General features: G+C 42.3%; 1 protein-coding gene across 3 annotated transcripts in view; it reads right to left on the reverse strand.

The window, feature by feature from the left end:
- The window catches only part of mast3a (microtubule associated serine/threonine kinase 3a), a 28,107-nt gene continuing 9,181 nt past the window's right edge, over positions 1 to 18,926 (reverse strand). For 2 of the 3 annotated variants that reach the window (XM_019259084.2, XM_019259083.2), the window contains 24 exons: positions 17,952 to 17,975; positions 17,676 to 17,754; positions 14,991 to 15,148; positions 12,659 to 12,734; positions 12,189 to 12,398; positions 10,952 to 11,053; positions 10,261 to 10,393; positions 9,669 to 9,754; positions 9,207 to 9,292; positions 8,750 to 8,958; positions 8,445 to 8,583; positions 8,079 to 8,211; positions 7,832 to 7,997; positions 7,558 to 7,659; positions 6,848 to 6,970; positions 6,590 to 6,702; positions 6,258 to 6,439; positions 5,366 to 5,487; positions 5,081 to 5,269; positions 4,426 to 4,649; positions 4,138 to 4,260; positions 3,896 to 4,032; positions 3,580 to 3,764; positions 1 to 3,494 (listed from right to left, as the gene is read on the reverse strand). In XM_019259084.2, the coding sequence (XP_019114629.1) occupies positions 2,626 to 3,494; positions 3,580 to 3,764; positions 3,896 to 4,032; positions 4,138 to 4,260; positions 4,426 to 4,649; positions 5,081 to 5,269; positions 5,366 to 5,487; positions 6,258 to 6,439; positions 6,590 to 6,702; positions 6,848 to 6,970; positions 7,558 to 7,659; positions 7,832 to 7,997; positions 8,079 to 8,211; positions 8,445 to 8,583; positions 8,750 to 8,958; positions 9,207 to 9,292; positions 9,669 to 9,754; positions 10,261 to 10,393; positions 10,952 to 11,053; positions 12,189 to 12,398; positions 12,659 to 12,734; positions 14,991 to 15,148; positions 17,676 to 17,754; positions 17,952 to 17,975 (3,970 nt within the window). In that variant the 3' untranslated portion in view covers positions 1 to 2,625. The remainder of the gene's footprint in view (positions 3,495 to 3,579; positions 3,765 to 3,895; positions 4,033 to 4,137; positions 4,261 to 4,425; positions 4,650 to 5,080; positions 5,270 to 5,365; positions 5,488 to 6,257; positions 6,440 to 6,589; positions 6,703 to 6,847; positions 6,971 to 7,557; positions 7,660 to 7,831; positions 7,998 to 8,078; positions 8,212 to 8,444; positions 8,584 to 8,749; positions 8,959 to 9,206; positions 9,293 to 9,668; positions 9,755 to 10,260; positions 10,394 to 10,951; positions 11,054 to 12,188; positions 12,399 to 12,658; positions 12,735 to 14,990; positions 15,149 to 17,675; positions 17,755 to 17,951; positions 17,976 to 18,926) is intronic. The other variant, XM_010733383.3, reaches the window with a different exon arrangement.

The raw sequence follows: 18,926 nt of genomic DNA on the forward strand, positions 1-18,926 counted from the left end.
TGTAGTCTTGGACTTTGTAGTCCCTTTGCAATTCATTTATTTCAAGCACTGTTAAGACATTAAAAAAAAAAACAGACAATGTCACACCGGTCTGCATCAGATACCCACATTGTAGGAATTTCACAAAGGCCAGTTTGTCATTTTGGGGACAAGCGGTCGAATGTTTCAACTTTAACACACAAACACACTAAAACAAGTGTGGGAAATATGGAGGATGACAGTTGAGCACCTGTGTGAAGTTAATCTCACACATACACACACATATACACACACACTGGCAAGAACAGAGATGAGAAGAGTCGTTGTGATGCTTCATTTGTTGTGTGATGCCCAACTGCTTGTATCGACTGCTGTTGAGATCTCAACTGTTGAATTTAAAGTGATTTTAACATGACGATACAACTGAAGAGTCAAGAGATACTATGACTGCTTGGTAAAGGAACAAAGTAAAAACATCCTAAGAACATACCAAGATGTATATTGCATCAGATATTCAGTGACAAAATCCTACACAGACACACAGTTTTTTTCCCCCAAAGTACATCAAACAAACTCCTAACTTCTAAAAAACTGAACCCCCACAATCTATAACCACTGTTCAAGGCTTAGTATGTGCTAAACATCCTTTATAAATTCCCAAATTAAGACGTCTGCAAAACACAAAAAAAATGAGTGCCTTCATGAAACGAAGAACACAGACACTATTTTTCTGTGTAATCTGAAATAAGTAATCTGAAAATAAGACGGGAAGCATTTTTTGGTTGCTGATCAAACAGTTCCTGTATGAAAACAACAAAATAGAAACTGAAGGATACATAACTGAAAACCAAATTGCGTATATTCACAACAAAACTCTAATTTTAAAGCTCAAATCAGTGACAGAACATCACATTTAAGATTTCAGGGCCCTTTCCATGAGTTTAATAACTTCAAGGAGCTTTAAAAAAAAAGAAAAGTGTAAATATGTTTTAAGATTGTGGGAATATTATACTGGGTTGTGAAGCATGCATAATCCTCGAGGAGGCGGCTGATCACAACTTGAGATCAAGACCCTTTACGCAGAGTCCATCTACCCTTACAAGGTCACTTTAAAAAAAAACAAAAACAAAAAAACACCACCGACAGCTGTTATAAGGTCCACCATTATTTATACAATATACATCAACAGCATTGGTTATTAGTACTGCAACAAGACTGTTTCCATATCAAAATGTACAAAAAGAAATCACCTCTACTCATTCCTTCATCCGCTCAGGGCCTCTGGTTGAACTCCCTGTCATTCACTTTTTTTTTTCAGAATAATTTAACAAAACCATGTCCACACACATTTTTGCACTAAAATGTAAACATTCATTCATGACACACAATAATAATAAAAAAAAGAAAACAGCCAAGGGAGCCAGTTTTTGTTTGTTGCATCCACTGTACAGTTTTTGAATCCCACAGAGAAGGAGATCGTCCTGAAATATAAATGTGCTCTAACTGTTATACGGCTACTACAACTTGTGCAAACACTTCAGCTAGACTAGGTTTGTAAGGAGCTGGTCGGAGGCTTGATTCAACAAGAGGACAGAGACAACAGTTTTTTTTTGTTTTTTTTTTACCTACACGCCTGTATATGTTGTTCAGGTTATGATTTAAACCACCGCTAGAGGAGTGACGCACTTTTTTTTCCTTTTTTTAAAGACAGACAGCAAGTGGAAGTAGAGCCCATGCATGCATGAAGCTTCTTATGTACAACTACAGTACCTCTTTGTAATGGTTTCTATGGTTAAACCATGCTTTGGCACCAAAGCTAGGCCTCCAAATATTCAGATGTCAATGTTTGTTTTAATAAAAAAATGTTTACACAAGGCCTGTGTTTGGGATCGATAAGTCGAAATGGTCACCACCACAATCTGTACGATATATTTCTTGTGAGAGGCAGCACAGAATATTTTCTGCAATTGTATAATATTAATAATACATTATATGTGTTGCAGGACAAACACTGTAAGTTTGTTTCAAAGACCCAATCTGAGCACGAGACAACACCCACTTCAAGACAGGCATTGAGGTATAAAAAAAGAAAGGAAAAAAAAAAAAAAAGTACAATATCAACGATGTTACCTGCCCTTTTCTGCACCTTCTTTAAAGCCGCGCTGAGAAGTTGTTGCGTGGCTTTTTTGTGCAATTCCTGAACTAAGAACAGCTGAAGCATCCAAGGCATTTTTAGCAACAAAAAAAAAAAAACACCAAAAACAAGATGAGCATAAAAAGTCATAAATAGGTTTCTTCATTTAAAACAAAAAATATTTACAAAATACATCAGTTTACAGGTGCCACAGTGATTTTGAGAACCAAGAGAGAAAACAAGCAACTCGGAAGTAAACAAAGTTTGGCAGTCATTATTCTGTTAACAGTGTTGCAGGATGCATATATTACTGAGAAACATCGATGTTAATTTGCTCTTCCGTCTTCAAGCGGTTGCTTGTGATGATTTGGGACTTGGGTCACAGTTTTCTGGACACACATGCAAGGCCTTCAAATGTAAGTACAGTAGCAGGTCAAAGACTTATCTTGACTTTTCACTCTCCTCCTAAGTGAGACTCTTTGTTGACCTATTATCCCTGGCATCGTGAAAAGCTAAAACCCTTCTTTGTCTCTTGACTTGGCTTTCTGCTGCGTCGTTGTACCCTGTGATCCTCTTCCTTCCAGCTTCACGCTCGATTCCGTCTGGGCTGAGTTGATCCAGGACGCCTTGAATGCCTTCGGCATGACGGGAAGTGTCGGGCTCGGCGTCGCTTCTCTCTCCTCCAAATCGTCGAAGCTCACTTCCTGCACGGCCTCCTGTTTCTTGAAGGAGTCCCTTCGCTCCGACAGAGCCAGCTTCCTCATCACCACCACCTCTTTGGAGTGGTGGTTGCCGCTGCGGTGTTGTGGTGAGGCGGTAGTGCGGTGGTGCTCGCTGACTCCGCTGGCTGTGTCCTGGTGGCCTCTCTGCCCTCCTATGTACAACCCCTGACGGCCATGCTCACCGACACAGACAAACCCTGTGGTGGTGTCCCCCTCCATGTCCTCCAGCCCCTCCCCCTCAGATAGAGGCACTTCCATGGTATGGCGACGGGTGCTGTAGGCCTTCCTATCTCCATGGTACCCCCCTGCCCCCTTGTCTCCTCCTGTCAGCTTCTCTGCCGACTGGACTCTCTTGAGTAGCGGTGAGCGTGGTGGTTCTGCACTGCGGGGTCGCACAGAGTGGCGGGCGATAGTGGGAGGGGACAATGTCTTGCCATGGAAACCCTGTAGGGACTTGGGGTGACTGGGGAGGCAGGATGGAGAGCATTGTGGAGAGAGGGGCTGAGGAGGTGGGATGCAGGCCAGCGGTGAAGGAGGGATACTGCTGGTGGACTTGCAGCGTCCAGCTTTGGTGTAACGACCCAAGACATGTAGGGAGCTTGGACGGGCCTGTGGTACGGGAGAGTTAGGGGAGCTGGAGCAAGGAGAAGAACTTGAATCTGTCAGAAAGAGGAAAAAAAATAAACAGTTTAGTTATAAAAAACAAAGAGGTCGACAGCTGGGATGCAAATCACCGTCACTCACCTCCGGAGTGGTCAGGAGCAGGGGAGCGACAAGGGGTGGAAGGCCCAGGAGAGAGACTCTGCGTGGGGGAGCCAGAGAGGCTGTCGCTTGATGACTGGTGGAAACCTGAAGAGAAGCTACGACTGCTCTGCATGGGTGGAGGAGGCGTATGCTTAGACAGCTTCTTCAAGATGCTACGTCGTCGGCTGTGGAAGAAAAAAAAGGTGTCAGGTGTGTGGTTGTTTGCTTTCACGTTCGAGTACAAAGACTCAAAGCCAAAAGTCCAACGCATCAAACATCATTGCTGCAGGTATCACTTCACTCTCCCTTCACGTACCTGTCCTGTCCGTCCTTCCTCTTGCTCTTCTTACTGCGCCGTGCCATCTTGGCCTTGTAGCTCACCTTTCTGGCAGGGCCCACCTTGATAGAAGTGTTCTCCAGTGCAGTAGTCTGCAGGGTCACTCTGTTACCACTCTGTTGAAAACAGATCATTAACATAAACACCTCTCTACAAAAAGGCATTCAGGACGAATTATATGTTATCACTTAACAGGAAGTATATTAATGTGATCTACGTACCTTGAGCAGGAGCTCCACGACCTCAGTGTGGACGAGTCCCTGGACCGACTCCCCGTTGACATGAGTGATGAGGTCACCAGCCCTCAATCCTGCCTCGTGAGCTGGACTGCCTTCTTCAACACACTGTGGACAGGAACACACACAACCTCCGATCAAAATTACTGGTCAAGGGACCATCTAATCAGCTGTTACCATAACTGACCAAGTTTCACCTCTGCAATTATTACAACCAATGTTTACCTACTCAGTGATAAAAAGGCATGAACGCATTTATGCACAGACACGTACCCAGACCATGTGGTGAACAGTGTAGACGTCACTGTCGCCCATGTAGACTCTGATAGCTCGCAGCGCAAAGCCGAACCTCTTCCCAGAGCTGTGGATGACCACGGGAGGCCTGAGGCAGCTGACGCTGACAGAGAGGTCCCGGCTGGGGGACGAGTCTCTGGACGAGGGGTTGGACGACAGGGACAAGGATGATTTGGGGCTTGTAGGAGGACCTGCTGAGTCATCTGGATTAGGAGGAGAAGATGATTCGAAAAAGGCCAAAAGATGAGTGCTCAAGGATAGTTTGTATTTCAGACTGCACACGGTATTTGAAAAAAATTACTAATGATCCAAAAATGTAGGTTATTATATGTACAATCTTTAGGTAAAGAATTAAAATGAGGAGGCGTCATAATAAGACAAGTGGCAGTATTCTTATCTTTGCCACAGTTTTAGTATTTATGCGTGTTTATTGAGTAGGTTACACATCATCAAGCTGTAGAGGGCACTGTACACACATGAATAATCTGACAAATGACAGTCGTGCCTGTTAAAAGATCTAAAAAATTAAAAAAACATGATTATGGCTGGAATTTGAGCAAGCATCTGAATCTATACCAGCCTAAATGGTAACTAGAGTAAGTGCCAAAGATGTTCACATCATCATCATGTTTACCTGGGGTGATGATCAGGGACAGGCCAGAGACGGAGGCAGACTTAGGGACTTTGCCAGCTGGGGATCTGGGTTTCTCTGGAGTCTCCAGCTGGTGGGCGATCCGTCGGGACGCCCCTCTTCGGAAGGACGGCCTAGTGCCCGTGCTGTTGCTCCGGAGCCGAATGCGACGCAGGTTGGAAACCATCCCGTCTAGAATCAGGAGTTACGCAAGTGTCAGCGCTGGTGTTTCATGATTGCAGAACTACAGGAGGAGAATGTACAGAGGTCTGTGTTTGTCGGCCTTACCTTCTTCCTCGGCAGAGATGGCAAAGCGAGGCATGATGTCGAGGCTCTGGGTGCTGTTCATCACGAGCGGGCTGGCACTGCGCTCTGACTGGGAAGAGCTGGATGAAGCACGAGGACGAAGACTGCGAGGGAAAACACAGTAATGTATGATACATGCATGATTTCAGTACAACAGATAAATTTATATGTATGAGTAAGAAACAAGTTTTCCCTGTGAAAACAGTAACTATGGCTTAAAATAACATAAATATAGACTTAGATTTAGTTAGTTTAAATTAGTTTTAGTTAACAATTTTGCCAGTAGAGGTCATGTCAGTCGTTCATGATTTAAATCAAGGGTAGGTAACGATATAAAAACTAGAGATAGCTGGCTTTTGAAAGTATTTGACTGAAAAACTCCCACTCTCTCCCTTCAGGCCTTTCTTCACAGCAACTCTTCCAAAACACATTTTAATGCGCAGTGCACGCAGTCAAACCAGCCAATTTCATTTGGATGGGCTTCTTACAGGCCTGTGACAGCTGCAGATAACAGATTTTCTTGTTTTTTTTTCTAGAGAATTTGATTTAACCAAACAAAAAAATTCTTCTGAAGTACGTGACGTGCAGGTCAGGTGGAGGCTTTCACATTGCTGGAGCACACAGAGAAAACACACTCAGTATAGGAAGTGTCAAACCATGGGTGAATTTATAGTGTTAACCATTTATAATGACTTATTATGCATTATATTATTACAAAAAAACGACTTTCAATGTCTCATTTTCATGTTTAATGAGAGAGAAAGAGAGAGTATTTCAGTATATTTATGGCAAACAAGGAGAGAACGAGGACCGGCTGCAGTTCTCTTCCTCTCATAGTAACGACATCACTCTCTCTCACGTTTCATGCTCTCACCTCCCCCTGTGTCCATCTGCCCTCCTGTCTCCACTAGCCAAGTGTTTGTATCCATCGCCGGGGGAGAGGACTCCCCTGCCCTCCCATCGCTCCTCCTTCTCCTCGCTGTGGCTTCGCTCGGATGACGACAGGCTCTGGTTGGACGGTGTGGAGGTGGACAGGTGCTCTGTGCTGCTGTACACCTAGAGATCAGAACAAAATGGATTACATGGATGTTTAATTTAGTTCAGGGCAATGGTTTACTCCATCAAAGCCTTATTAATATTAGATATAGTGTATTTTATAATAGCGTGGCATATAGTATAGGTGAAGGGGGGGGCAGTAAATAACACCTTGCTGAACCGGTGGGCTACAGAGGAGAACTGTCGGAGCTCCAGAGAGGATTCATCATCGTTAGTTTCATCATCGTCATCCGAGTCCAGGTGACAGTAGCGCTCTGATCGGGCTGTAAGAAACACAATGACAGAACATTAAATAATAAAGAGGCTCTGATGACTCTGTTTCTATCCTCATTTAAATTACCACCAGGCATTACTGAAAAAATAAAAAAATAAATATCCATATATAAATTTAGTTGGTTAGCCACGCACTGTCAAAGTAACTGGTGTCCTCTTCAGTCTCTAGTTGAGGTATGAATTCAGCTTTCTGTCTCAGGAGTCCATTCCAGTCCAGACCTGTGAAGAACAAGTGCATCTTCACCTCGGTGGTTCCACCTGGAGGGAAAAAACACACAAACACATCAAATAAACAGGCTTAGCTTGCATGTCTTCTTATGTCTAACTTAGTTACTCCTCCAGCCAGTTTATGAACAGTGTCTCCTTTGATACCGTAATATCTCCCTTTGTTGTGGGAACAACTTGAAAAATGACAAGATGGTTTTCCTCTTATGAGCTCTGACATACTCAAGTCAAAAGTGTGTCTTCACAGCCTGGTCTGTCTCTCTATCTACCTCTGTCTGTCTATGAAAAACAACTTTACCAATCAAGCTTTGTTTACACTGACTCTTCCTCACTCCCAAATGTTGCTTTATGAACACCCAAGATCACAGCTTAACATAAAAGTGTGTATTTCTTGCACAATTTCTACAAAATACTGCCATAAAAATGGCTAAAATAACGTTGAATGTATCTCTCTCTAATGAAATTATCCAAATCATGATGTAACCCACAAAAACCGAACCATTAAAGATGACAAGACAATCTGTTCGTGCCTCTTCTTAAGCTCACAGAAGGTCACGCTGCAACCTGGGAACCAGCAGGGCCCTGTCTACCCAGTCATCAGCATTCACACTTCCACCAACCTGTTCCTAGACGCTCCAGAGGGCTCTGTCTCAGCAGTCTGGTGATGAGGTCCTGAGCATCAGCTGGCAGAGCATCCTCCCCTTCTGGCCAGATGATGTCATCTGGACAAGAAGCACATACCAGTGACCCAGTGTAATGATTTAAATGTGTCTACACAGCCCAGGGAACTGACGTGCAAAATTTGAGGTGACGTCCAATAACCCAGGACTAAAATACTTAACTTAAAACTATATTATGAAGGATTGGTAAAGTTGCACGTGATGACTCTCTTACCATTGACCACCTGACCAAAGAGCTGCTCCGGTGTGTCTCCAAAGAAAGGCACACAGCCCACTAAGAACTCATAAAGGATAATGCCCATAGCCCACCAGTCGACTGGCTTCCCATAGCCCTGTCTTAGGATCACCTCTGGAGCAATGTACTCGGGAGTACCACACACCTGTGACGAACAGACCAAAGTCTGATGTTAGTTGAACATAACAGGCGAGGCTGAGAGAAAACAGGATGACAGGAGACAAACCTGTTTGTCGATGAATTCTCTGGTATCCTTTTCAATATGTCCTTCATACAAGTTTGTAGTCATGTTCATTAGACCGATCTTCGAGAGCCCAAAATCTGTCAGCTTAATGTGTCCCATGGAGGTGATTAACAAACTACAAAAAAAATAAAAAGGAAACACAGAAATGTTTCATGTCACATCAAATGCTAAACCCCAAACATTTTAAGACTCGGTAAAAAAAATATCAAAGGCCGAACGTTTTAGAAAATTCTCTTCCAACTTCTAAAAGATTGGCAGTCTTTTAAAGATGGTGACAAGTTTAAAAATGATGAAAGCTTCGAAATAATTAGGTGCTGCCTGAAAGAAAAAAGTGAAATGAGGACTCACTTGTCAGGTTTGAGGTCTCTGTGTACTATGCCGTAGTTGTGGAGGTATTCTAAAGCCAGGACAGTCTCTGCAAAATACATCCGCGCCATGTCCACAGGCAGAGGACCAATGTTCTTCAAGAGGTTGGCACAATCTCCACCTGAAAGTGCAAACAGTCATTGCTTTGTTTACGCTTTCTGAATGTCTGTGACAGTGTGTCTTCAGTGTTTATAGTGAGTGGGCATTAAAGACTACAAGAAATGTGTGACATATTCCTGGCAAATAAACCTTAATATGTATGCATGGAGAAATGCAACCAAACTTACCTTCCACATACTCCATGACCATGCAGAGGTGCCTCCGCGTCTCAAACGAGCAGAACATAGAAACCACAAAAGGGTTTTCGGCAAAGGTGAGAATGTCTCGCTCCACAAACACCTGCTGGATTTGGTTTCTAAGCATCAGGTTCTGCCGGTTGATCTTCTTCATGGCAAAACGTTGACGGGTCTCCTTGTGGCGCACCAGAAATACAGCCCTGCATGGCAGGAGAAGGGAGAAGAGAAAGAAGAAAAGTTAAAAGGACAAGCAAGGATATGAGTGATATGATTGAACATCAGTTCAGACTCTAAATTAAATTGTCCAGACAAATTCTAAGCGTAGACACAGAAATATTCAGCAACACTTCCTTATTTGAGTTTCTTTTCCGCTTTTATTTGGCTTTCCGTGGCGTCCACAAAGAGAGTGAGTCAGTCGAATGCCAACAAAGAACTCTGTCTTACTCACCCATAGGCGCCATTACTAATGAGCTTGATGGTTTCAAAGTCGCTCTCCAGTGGTTTCCTACGAGGAGGGGTGCAGGCTGCTCGGCTCTGAATCACACACATTCAACAAAAGAGAAGGGGGAAAAAAAACAACAGGAATTTAGCTCATGTTTTGCTTCTGAACGCATGAATTCATGCACTTTATGAGCCTATTGTGATCATGTAAAGGTTTTCTGTCTGCCAGCGTTAAAAACTGGATCCATTCAAACAACCCCGTCGGTTTAGCTGTCATTACCTTTAACATTATTTCATGACTTAGACACATTCTGATGGCAAATCCAGGATCAATTACAAACACCACATCGTCAAAGGTCAGGGACATCTCTGCGATGTTTGTTGACACAACAGCCTTCCTTCCGAGGACAACACTACATACTGTTTACCGCAGCATTTGAAATACTTTATGTTTAATATGGGCTTTTACCTGTGTGGGTGTTGCCTCTCCGGTGTCATCTGAGTCTCTGCTGGATGCTCTGTGACTCGGACTTGTTTGCTCCAGATGGACCATCTCTGTGACAGCAGGAGACACACACAGATCAAACTCTATTCAGCTTAAATGGAGAGATTGAATTTTTTACACTGATTCTAAAGGACTAATGATCCTTGACAAAATAACAACTATCACTGTTTCCAAAGGATATTTGTTAGCTTTTTTATGAGATTAGTTTATAATGTCTCTGCTGACTGGTTATAGGTTTTCCAATTAAGCTGAATTGTGTTCCATTTGGTTTAATAGAATTGGAGAAAGTAATACTGACATGTAGTTCTGTAGAGGGAGCATTTTATCAAATAGACTGAAAAAAAACAAGTGTTTACCGAGCAAGCCAGTAAAGGTGGGAAAACAAGTACTAAGACAGTACAGTGCAGGTAGTAGTAAGTTGAGTAAAGTGCAATGAATGGTATAAGGATGAGCCATGTTTTCATTCAAAGGAATTCAATGTTAGAAGAATAAGAATAATTCCTGCAGCAATGAACAGAGAAGACATAAAAAAAAAATACTAGATTCAGCCCTGCACCTTCCAATGGATCCCTGGTGAGGCCGAGCTGGCTGATTATGTATCTGGGAATATCCGTCTTGATGCCCTGGCCAACTTTAGCTTGACCCTCTGCAACCTCCAAACGTTGGTAAAACTCCTCTGGATCAAACTCCTGGAGAAAAGAGAGGAAAGGCGTGTTGTGGTTTCATTCCTTTTCAAATATATTGTTTCATTGGCCTTGGCTATATGTAAAAAAACAAAAAAAACACACAGTCCCCTGACAGCAAAGCTGCAAACTACACAACAGGAAAAAACAGGAAACACAATTGTAATGGTGGTAACATGGTCAGTAAGAAAAAAGGTTGAAAAAGTGAATCCAGCTTGTTTCTCCTTGACTTACAGGACAAATGGGATGAATATCTGGGCTAATTATAGGACTTGAATTACCAGAGAGACACCTACGGTCAGTATTCAATGGCTTATGAAGGACTACAACTCAAAACACCATCCTCGTTGTTGAAAACTCGCTGTCGCTTATTCCTACATGCAAACTGTGTCATTATTACTGCAAAAACTATCATTAGTTAGTCACACCGCAACGTGTGACTCACCTGTGACATTTGAAGGCATGGATATTTTGTTCAAGGCTCTGAGCCGGTAAGCAACACTCTGATGTTGCGTCACTCCTGTAACTATGATCACCACCTCTGTGTCTGCCAGCAAGTCTTACCAGACACTCCAGGAGCCTGGCCGGCCTCGAGATGATAATGAGAATCTTCTTGACCAGTTTCGTGATGATGGTCACCTCCTCGCTCTCTGAACGCTCGTATGCCTGATCGGGAAAGGACAAAAGGATGATGGATTATTGTTGTGACTTAATCCAATTGGCACAAGCAACGAGGCAGCGCAGCTAATCCACAGGGGCTGCCTGCACTTTGGTCTGGCTCGTATTATTTTTAGCATCCATTTCATCTTCTTACATTATCTGTTGGTGATTGTGAATGAGCTTAGAGCTGGTATTTCAACATCTTGCATCAATACTCGTTTCTGTTTGCTGCATCGCCAGATGAAACAATAACAGAAAACACTTGAGAATGCAGCTTTATTAACGCTTATTGTCTCCGTATCTTCGTCTAACATTGCCTTGCCTTAGTCAAACAGCCAGGTCAGAGTCTGCGAGGTGGTTAACAAATGATGTCAGACAGCTCAGGTTAGTTGGCTGATAGTTTGTAACAGGCTCTGTGTCCTACCATGTAAAACCTATTAAAGTTTAACTAAAGCTAAACTCAAATTCCAACAGACCATTTGCTTAAAATAAACTCTTACTAAGATGGAAATTATTTTCATGGCAAGATGAAAGAATAATTGCAGAAATGTGGCTTTAGTGGAAATTATAGACAAAATAATGTCTGTCCTTTTTGTGATGTCGTATAAATAAAGCTACCAGAAGGCTGACTGAACACAAGACTTCACAGACTGAACTACTACCTGGATTATCCAACTTTCTGAGTGAAAAGGGGAAGTCATTTGGGGTCTGAGTCTGTTTTGCAGAAGCTGTAATCTGTTTTGCAGCAGGCAGTATTTGCTGCAGGAAAATTGTTGCTGGAAAGGTTATGTAATAAATCATTATATAATCAAACAGTTGACCATTGCACAGATCTTTGTAATAATATAAAATGACCACACCATTACTGACCAATGAACTGGAAACAGTGCTGAGAGCTAATCAAACAAGCTATTTCAATTCAGTGTTCCCTCTAAAGCTACAACATACACTATCAGCAACGTCTCAGAGGGCAATCCAAGCTACCAACAATAAGAAATCCACTGACGATGATGATAAAGGACAAAACACTGGCTGAAAAGTTAAAAGGCGAAATAATAACTATTAAAAAAAAAAAGGGAACAAAACTCTGTCTCCAAGAATCAGATGGAAAAACATTTTCTTAAAGATGAGAAACACTCACCTCGTGCAAAAGCTTCTCCAGTTTCTCCTGCAGCTCCACAAAGTACCTGGAGGTGACCAGGCCTTTCTGGGATTTGTCCAGACAGTCTCTGGCGAGCTCCACCAGCTGGTGTTGAATGAATCCCAGTACACCATCAGCTAGGGGCAGAGCAGTGCCTGGGGAACACTCTGCAATGATGTCAAGCAGCTGACCCTCCATCTGGGCTGTCGCCTGGGAAACAACCAAGATGGGAGACTTGATTTTAAAAAACGGTGACAGCAGAATCAATTTCTTTAAAGTTGGTCCCCCCACAGGTGAGTGAGGCGAGATTTTGACTTTGCCAAGAGCATTCTTGACCTGGTTGCCAAGTGTAATAAAACATGCACACTTTATCATAATCGATAACGGATAAACGAGAGAGACATTAGCACCGGTGAAGATGTTTCGCAAATACAGATCAGAGAGACAAAGAAGGCAAAAAAAGAACTGACCTTAGGAAAGCGTTCTTTGTAGACATGATTCATCATGACAATTTCATTGTCAAATGTTCCACAGGTCCGCCCAGGACTGGAGGAGAATCAGGTAAAAGAGAAAAACAGATCAGACATGCAACGTAAAAATAAAAAACATATCATATTTTTGCACAAAGGACGTAAATAATTTTTATATTCTAAATTACTTTTCAAACTGATTAGGAGATGATCGAGGGATAGATGCGAGGGGCTCATGTTACAGAAGTATGTTTAAACTTGATGATATACAGGAGCCGTAAAAAAAAAAAAAAAAAATCGTCTTAAAAAATCTTATAAAAGCTGAACAAGGCTACAAATTTATTACAAGTAAACTGCAAATGTTTGACTCAAAGTGTTTACTGCCACCCCACGTGTTTGAAAATGACACTAATGTGATCCAGATCAGGTTCTCATCTGGAGTGTCCATTACTACATCTGTTGTGTGCACGGGGCTTCAGTTACAAGGGTGCACCTTTGAAACCGCCCAAACACGTTACAAATCAATGTACTGTCATCGAACGTTAAAAATAGACACTCGGGTTGCCCCTATACATCACATACTACACGTGATAATATCAACATGTGACACGCACTTTACTATTTCTGGGTAAGCACAACAGATGCAGTTGCACAGCAGTGGTTTTATTTTGAGGGAAATGGCAACACTTAACCCCTTGAGAACGATTCGAGGGCAATAAGAAATGCTTTACACACCCTCAGGAGCTATTTTAGAGCAACACAGACACTTGTCAGTCATAGTCAATATGTGAAGTCATGTAGATGTGCTTTTAATAGCATTACATAAGTCAGTTACATGAATGAAGTCAGTTTTCTCTCTGATTAAATTACTTAAGGGTTTGTAGAATCTCCTCTGTAAACAGCTGATCTGAGGTCAAATTAACAAACCAGCAGAAAGAATATGCTTTTTCTGCTGGATGTATATTTGCTGTGTCAACTTTTATTACCAAACTAAAATGTTACCATCATTGATCTAACTATATACTGGACCATTAAATTCTGTTAAGATGTTTAAATCAATAAATGAAGACGCCCTTGATCTTGACTAGAAAACAACCACTTCTGCATACATAGAACAATGAGCATATCTAGAAAGTAACTAGAACCGTCTGTGGCGTGCACACCCAACCGCATCAAGAAGTTGCCAACACCCTCCACAGCCCCAAGTGTCCAGAAACCTCCTCACCACTAGAGCTATTTAGAGGGCTTGTTTAAGTGTTTAATGACAGCAGCGATGCTAAATGATGAGAGAGAGAGGCTTTTTCTCAGAACAACAGAAAATAATTATCCAACCATATTCAAATCTCACAACGTGACACTGCTTGCTTACATTTCTGTCTACTGCTCTGCACGCTGATGTACTGTACTGTAACTACAGGTGGTTGTTGTTGTTTTTTCTCACTGGGTACTAACAGGTCATTTCATCTCTCGTAAAAAATATTTTAATCCATGTTTGGGTAAGCAAAGGATAGAAAATGTGCAGGGTCTCGGGTGTCTGTCACTGCTGCGGCACATTGTGTGCCTGTGGAGGTTTTTCTGGAGGCTCCGCAGTTAGCGTCTTCAATTAGTACCACAGAATTTTCCGAGCGCGGTGGAGCAAAAAGCAGCGAGGCATCACATTGCAGTTATAGTTAGACATAAACTCCTGGCTGGGCCAAAAAAACTGTAAAAAGTAAGTGAGCTAACAGGACAAATTTTAATGAGAGAGAAGAAACCTTTGGGTTCAACGACGACTTTTTTTTTCCTGCCCTTTCATTCACATTTTTCGACAGGTTAGCTCTTTATTTAGGAGTTGTTCGATGTACAAAGGTTAGTTCAGCTAACACAGCAGGGATGGACTCAGGCTCAGGTTTTAATTTGACTATCTGTACATATCGTCTCCATGTCTGTTGGGAAAATCAACAACAAGGAGATGTAATATGCTGTTAGCATACTGACCTACTTAAATCTGGCATCTTTGCAGCGTAAACACACTGCTTATTTTAACCCTGGTTACTACAGTACTGAATATATAAAATCATTTTGTTTCATGAATAAACTTTCAACCACATCAGGCCTCATGATATTCTCCCTGCTCCCTTTAAAGGCTACATTTGAACATGAATCCTGAACTATGAAGTCAGGAGAGGTGGGGCTCTTTGCTTCCACCCAATCAAATCAAACTAATCTCATGAGATTATCACATCTCTCGACAGAGTACAGTGTTACGGAAATGATTGTGTTACAAAGAAAGAAAAAGAAGAAATATGTCTGCAGAGTGTATCTGTTGTATGATTCCAATCTTAAAAGCTACCTGAGACTGCGTGAGCGAACCCTGACAGGGGGTGTTGGGTGTGCTCCTTCTTCGTCCGCCACACTCTCTGTGCTCCGGAAATGTTTGAACAGGAAGTGGAGATCATCTTGCGTGGGCTGGAAGGGCAACTGGTGCAGTAACTCCTGGGAAGATGAAGACTGGGAGAGAAAAGTACAGAGGGGGTAAAGAGAAAAGAAAGGGGGGGGTGAGGAAAAAAAGAAAAGTGGGTGTAGTAGTGTACAGAGGTCAGTGTGCTGGAATATACTATATAAACTATAAAATCAGACTTATTTCCTCTATTTTATTTTCCTCTGTCTACTTTCATTTGCACATTTGTATCTATGTCAGGTTGAGCTTTGATGAAATAACATCCTGTGTTAAAAGGCTTCCTCGAATAAGAGATTCACACCACTGCTCTCTTAGATTCACTCATTATCCTGTGAAGACTCAGAGTCTTAAAGGCTTTCATGTTCCACTATTGAACTAAATTAGATTTAACACTGAACAAGGACATTTAGAGAAATGGCTGTTGCAAAGACAGACAGACATAAAAAAAAAATGACTCAGTAAGCTTTAGTGTTCTGCTCTCCTAAGGCAGGATTTTTTCTTTCCTGCTGCAGCATGCCCCGAGGCAGGCAGCGACTGCTGTTGCGTTGGCCATGCATGCATTCGTTTTCTCTTTCCAAGCCAAAATGTGTGACACGCAGCCTGGAATTTATGAGATCTCCCATCTGGCTGGGATCTTGTGTTTCACAGGAGGAAGAGCAAAGGGAAGAGCGGCTCGTCTGACTTAAAAAGGAAAGAGAAGGTAGAGACAAAGTGAAAGGAAAACAGGAAAAAAAACCAACACAAATAGAGAGTGAAAGCGCAAGGAAGAAAATAACTGATAGAACGGGGGACAGAAAGATACCCTGAGGAGGAAACTAGAGACGTGCTAGAAGCAAGCGAGAGCAGCATAAAGACCTCACTGACAGCGAGCCTGAAAGAGGCATTGTGCAGGCAGGGCTGACCTCACCGTCTCCGAGCCATGTGGTTGGCCATACAAAATTACAGCCGTGACAGAGGAGACGGGTATTGTTTTTACAACCAAACGCAGTCTCAGTAATGACTTTCAGGACAAAAAACCTCAAGATAATCAGTACGGAAAGCATCGATAAATATCTGATGGGTGTAGCTGGTCCAGTCCAGCATGCTCGCCACTTTTAACTTTTCCCGAAAAAGAACAGCTCAGCGAGGAAATGTGAAACGCCGTACAGTCCCTACTTCACTGTGATGTCATCAAGGAAAAAGAAAGCATGCATTTCAACAAGACCCGTGTTATTTTAGTGATAAGGCTTATTATTCCTGTACTTTCCCCCCTTAGCCAAAAGGCACTACACAGAGCACAGCTCAAATAAATCTAGTATGAAGTCATTTATTTATTAAAGGGATGGTCACATAGTAACAGAGTCTCTTTCAATTTTAAATCTTATGTAGTTTAAAAACACCATATCTAAAACCACTCCAGGAAAACATTCTGGGAAAGGCATCTGAGGATTCATTCCTGCTTCCTGTTTGCAGTGGAAAGTGTAATAAAAGGCTGATGATGGAGAGATGCATCATCATGGGACATATCTTGTTCGGACTGAGTCATTAAAAGGATACAGCATCCATCTCCAGTCAGCTGTTTTGTAAAAATCAACTGTATGGTCAGACCAGGCTTGTCTAGTAACAGTGTCGTGATGGTGTGAGAAGGTGTTTGGTGTTTTTACTTGAAAGTAAACACAAATAATTTTTCAACTGTGTGACATGTTGAGTTTAAATGCTCTGCAGATGTCAACGCCCCCCCCTGGAGTCTTGGGAAAATGGTTATAAAAAGTTAGCGGTTTGGATTCATGATTTCACGACGGAAAAAGTATCAAAACAACCAAAGAATTTCCTCAAACCTCTCCTGCAGAATAATCTTCATTTAAGCTGCCTGCTGTATGCCCAGTAATTTTGTAGCATTTATATTTTTGCCAAAATACGGCTAATTACACCGTTTCCGCAGCCTAGATGCTGCTACGGTTCACTGTGCACACACACTGTTTGTGTATGTGACAAAAACCTTTGAATCCTTCTTTCTAAAAATCCTCGCATGTGGTCCTGTCGAGCCCAAGAGCAGGTAAAAAAGCAAGTATTTGCACATGCTGGGGCATCGTGCCCAGCAGACTTTAACGGTGGGAGATTCACATTCGAATGTAGCTTTTTTACATGACAAACTGCAAAGAAGTCACTTTACTCAAGATAGAAAATATGCTCGCAGTGTTTCTCTGTGAGCTGTTGGTCAAAAAGGTGTAAAGCGCTTTCATAGCTCGTCCAAAAAATATAGCCCAGGTGCAGAGCACTTTTATAAAAGAAGTGACTCTGTAAACTGAGTCTGCTGTAAATCAACAGCCGTTTATAGGTGGATTTATTTTCTACACTGTGTGTAATCTGATGGCATTTACAGTTCCGTCAGTCAGCACCATAAGTTTACAAGACACCGCGGTCCCGTAAACTGATTGATACACTGACTATAGTAACACAAGGAGCTAAATGGTCCCGTGGCAGTGGTTTTGGAAAGAGGTTGAATGTCTGATGAATAAAGGAGTCCGACCTCACTGGCACTGATGATTGCAGGGAAATAAAAGACATTGAGAGAAACAGAAAAGAGACTCAGCTTACAGATACTGATGAACTGGGTGCGTTGGTGCAGTAGCCAGACGAGGGAACCGATGCCACAGACCACCTTCGTCCATCCGCTCTGCAGAAAAAAAACAGACTGCTCAGTGGTAGCAGATATGAAACCTACACATCCTGTTGACTCACTCCAAACTTCAAAGCTTCAACTTCTGCACTTGCAAATCTCACTTTTTTTAAAACAATATTCTCATGCAAAAAGAGATATCGTCTGATGCTTGAGACTGTGTTGATACAAAGAAAATTCTAGTTTTTCCTTACCTTTCAGTGCGGGCCAGTTGGCTACTCGGATGCAAAAAAGGCAAGACACAAATGGGGAAGGAGAGGTAGAGGGGCAGGCGGAGGCACAGAGTGAGAAAGAGGAAAAAAAAAAACACTGTTTAATGATAGTGACAGAGCAAGTCTGGCTGTCAGAGTCATAGCACTGTTTTGTCTGTCACAGCTCACAGCCAGTGGCAGTCTGCTGCTGCTGTTTCTGAACACATGCCAAGCTACTATCATACTGCAGCACTGCAACTCACGTACACTTAGCTCGTGACTCATTATACACAAACACACACCAACAACATACACCCATAAACAGCGCCTACACATACAACATCAAAAAACCCAACCGGGCCTCAACTACAAAAAAAAAAAAAACCTTAAGTGTGAAATTTCTACTTGTAACATCACCTCTGTCTCTCTATATTCCTTTTATTTTTCCGTTCAATATGGCAGTCCGAGGACGTGGCCCAGTTTCTCTCACTGATTCAATCTGTGATGACAAGGATGGTCAAACATTCCTTGCACAAACCACCTCTTGGGGACATGGAGCCAAATCAGGGATGACACAATGAAATTGGATGGTTCTGCTGTGAGTGGGGCTGAGATCTGAGGATTAGTCAGGTGAAATAGACGTGTGTGTGTGTGTGTGCGTCACCGTTTTCACATCTGATTCATACCCGATTTGTATTTCATCCACTATGTATTAGTAAACGCCTTACTACCAACACTAGGTTGTTGTATTGAGGTCCTGCACGGTTTAGAAGGGTAGAAGCTAAGATTACAAACAAGGTTTTAAATCGATGTTAGAATCAATGCCTGGGGTTTAAAAAAGGGAAAAAATATTGTGCGCCAGAGTGTTGCCAGTCCTCAAACCTCTTTTTCATTTCATGATCCCTTTATTTGCATTAAAAAAAAATATGTATTTATTCGATGCTGGCGCGCCAAGTATTGCGTTTCTGGCTCTTCCGT

Source organism: Larimichthys crocea, chromosome XII (genome assembly GCF_000972845.2).
Source record: "Larimichthys crocea isolate SSNF chromosome XII, L_crocea_2.0, whole genome shotgun sequence".
NCBI classification, from domain to species: domain Eukaryota; kingdom Metazoa; phylum Chordata; class Actinopteri; family Sciaenidae; genus Larimichthys; species Larimichthys crocea.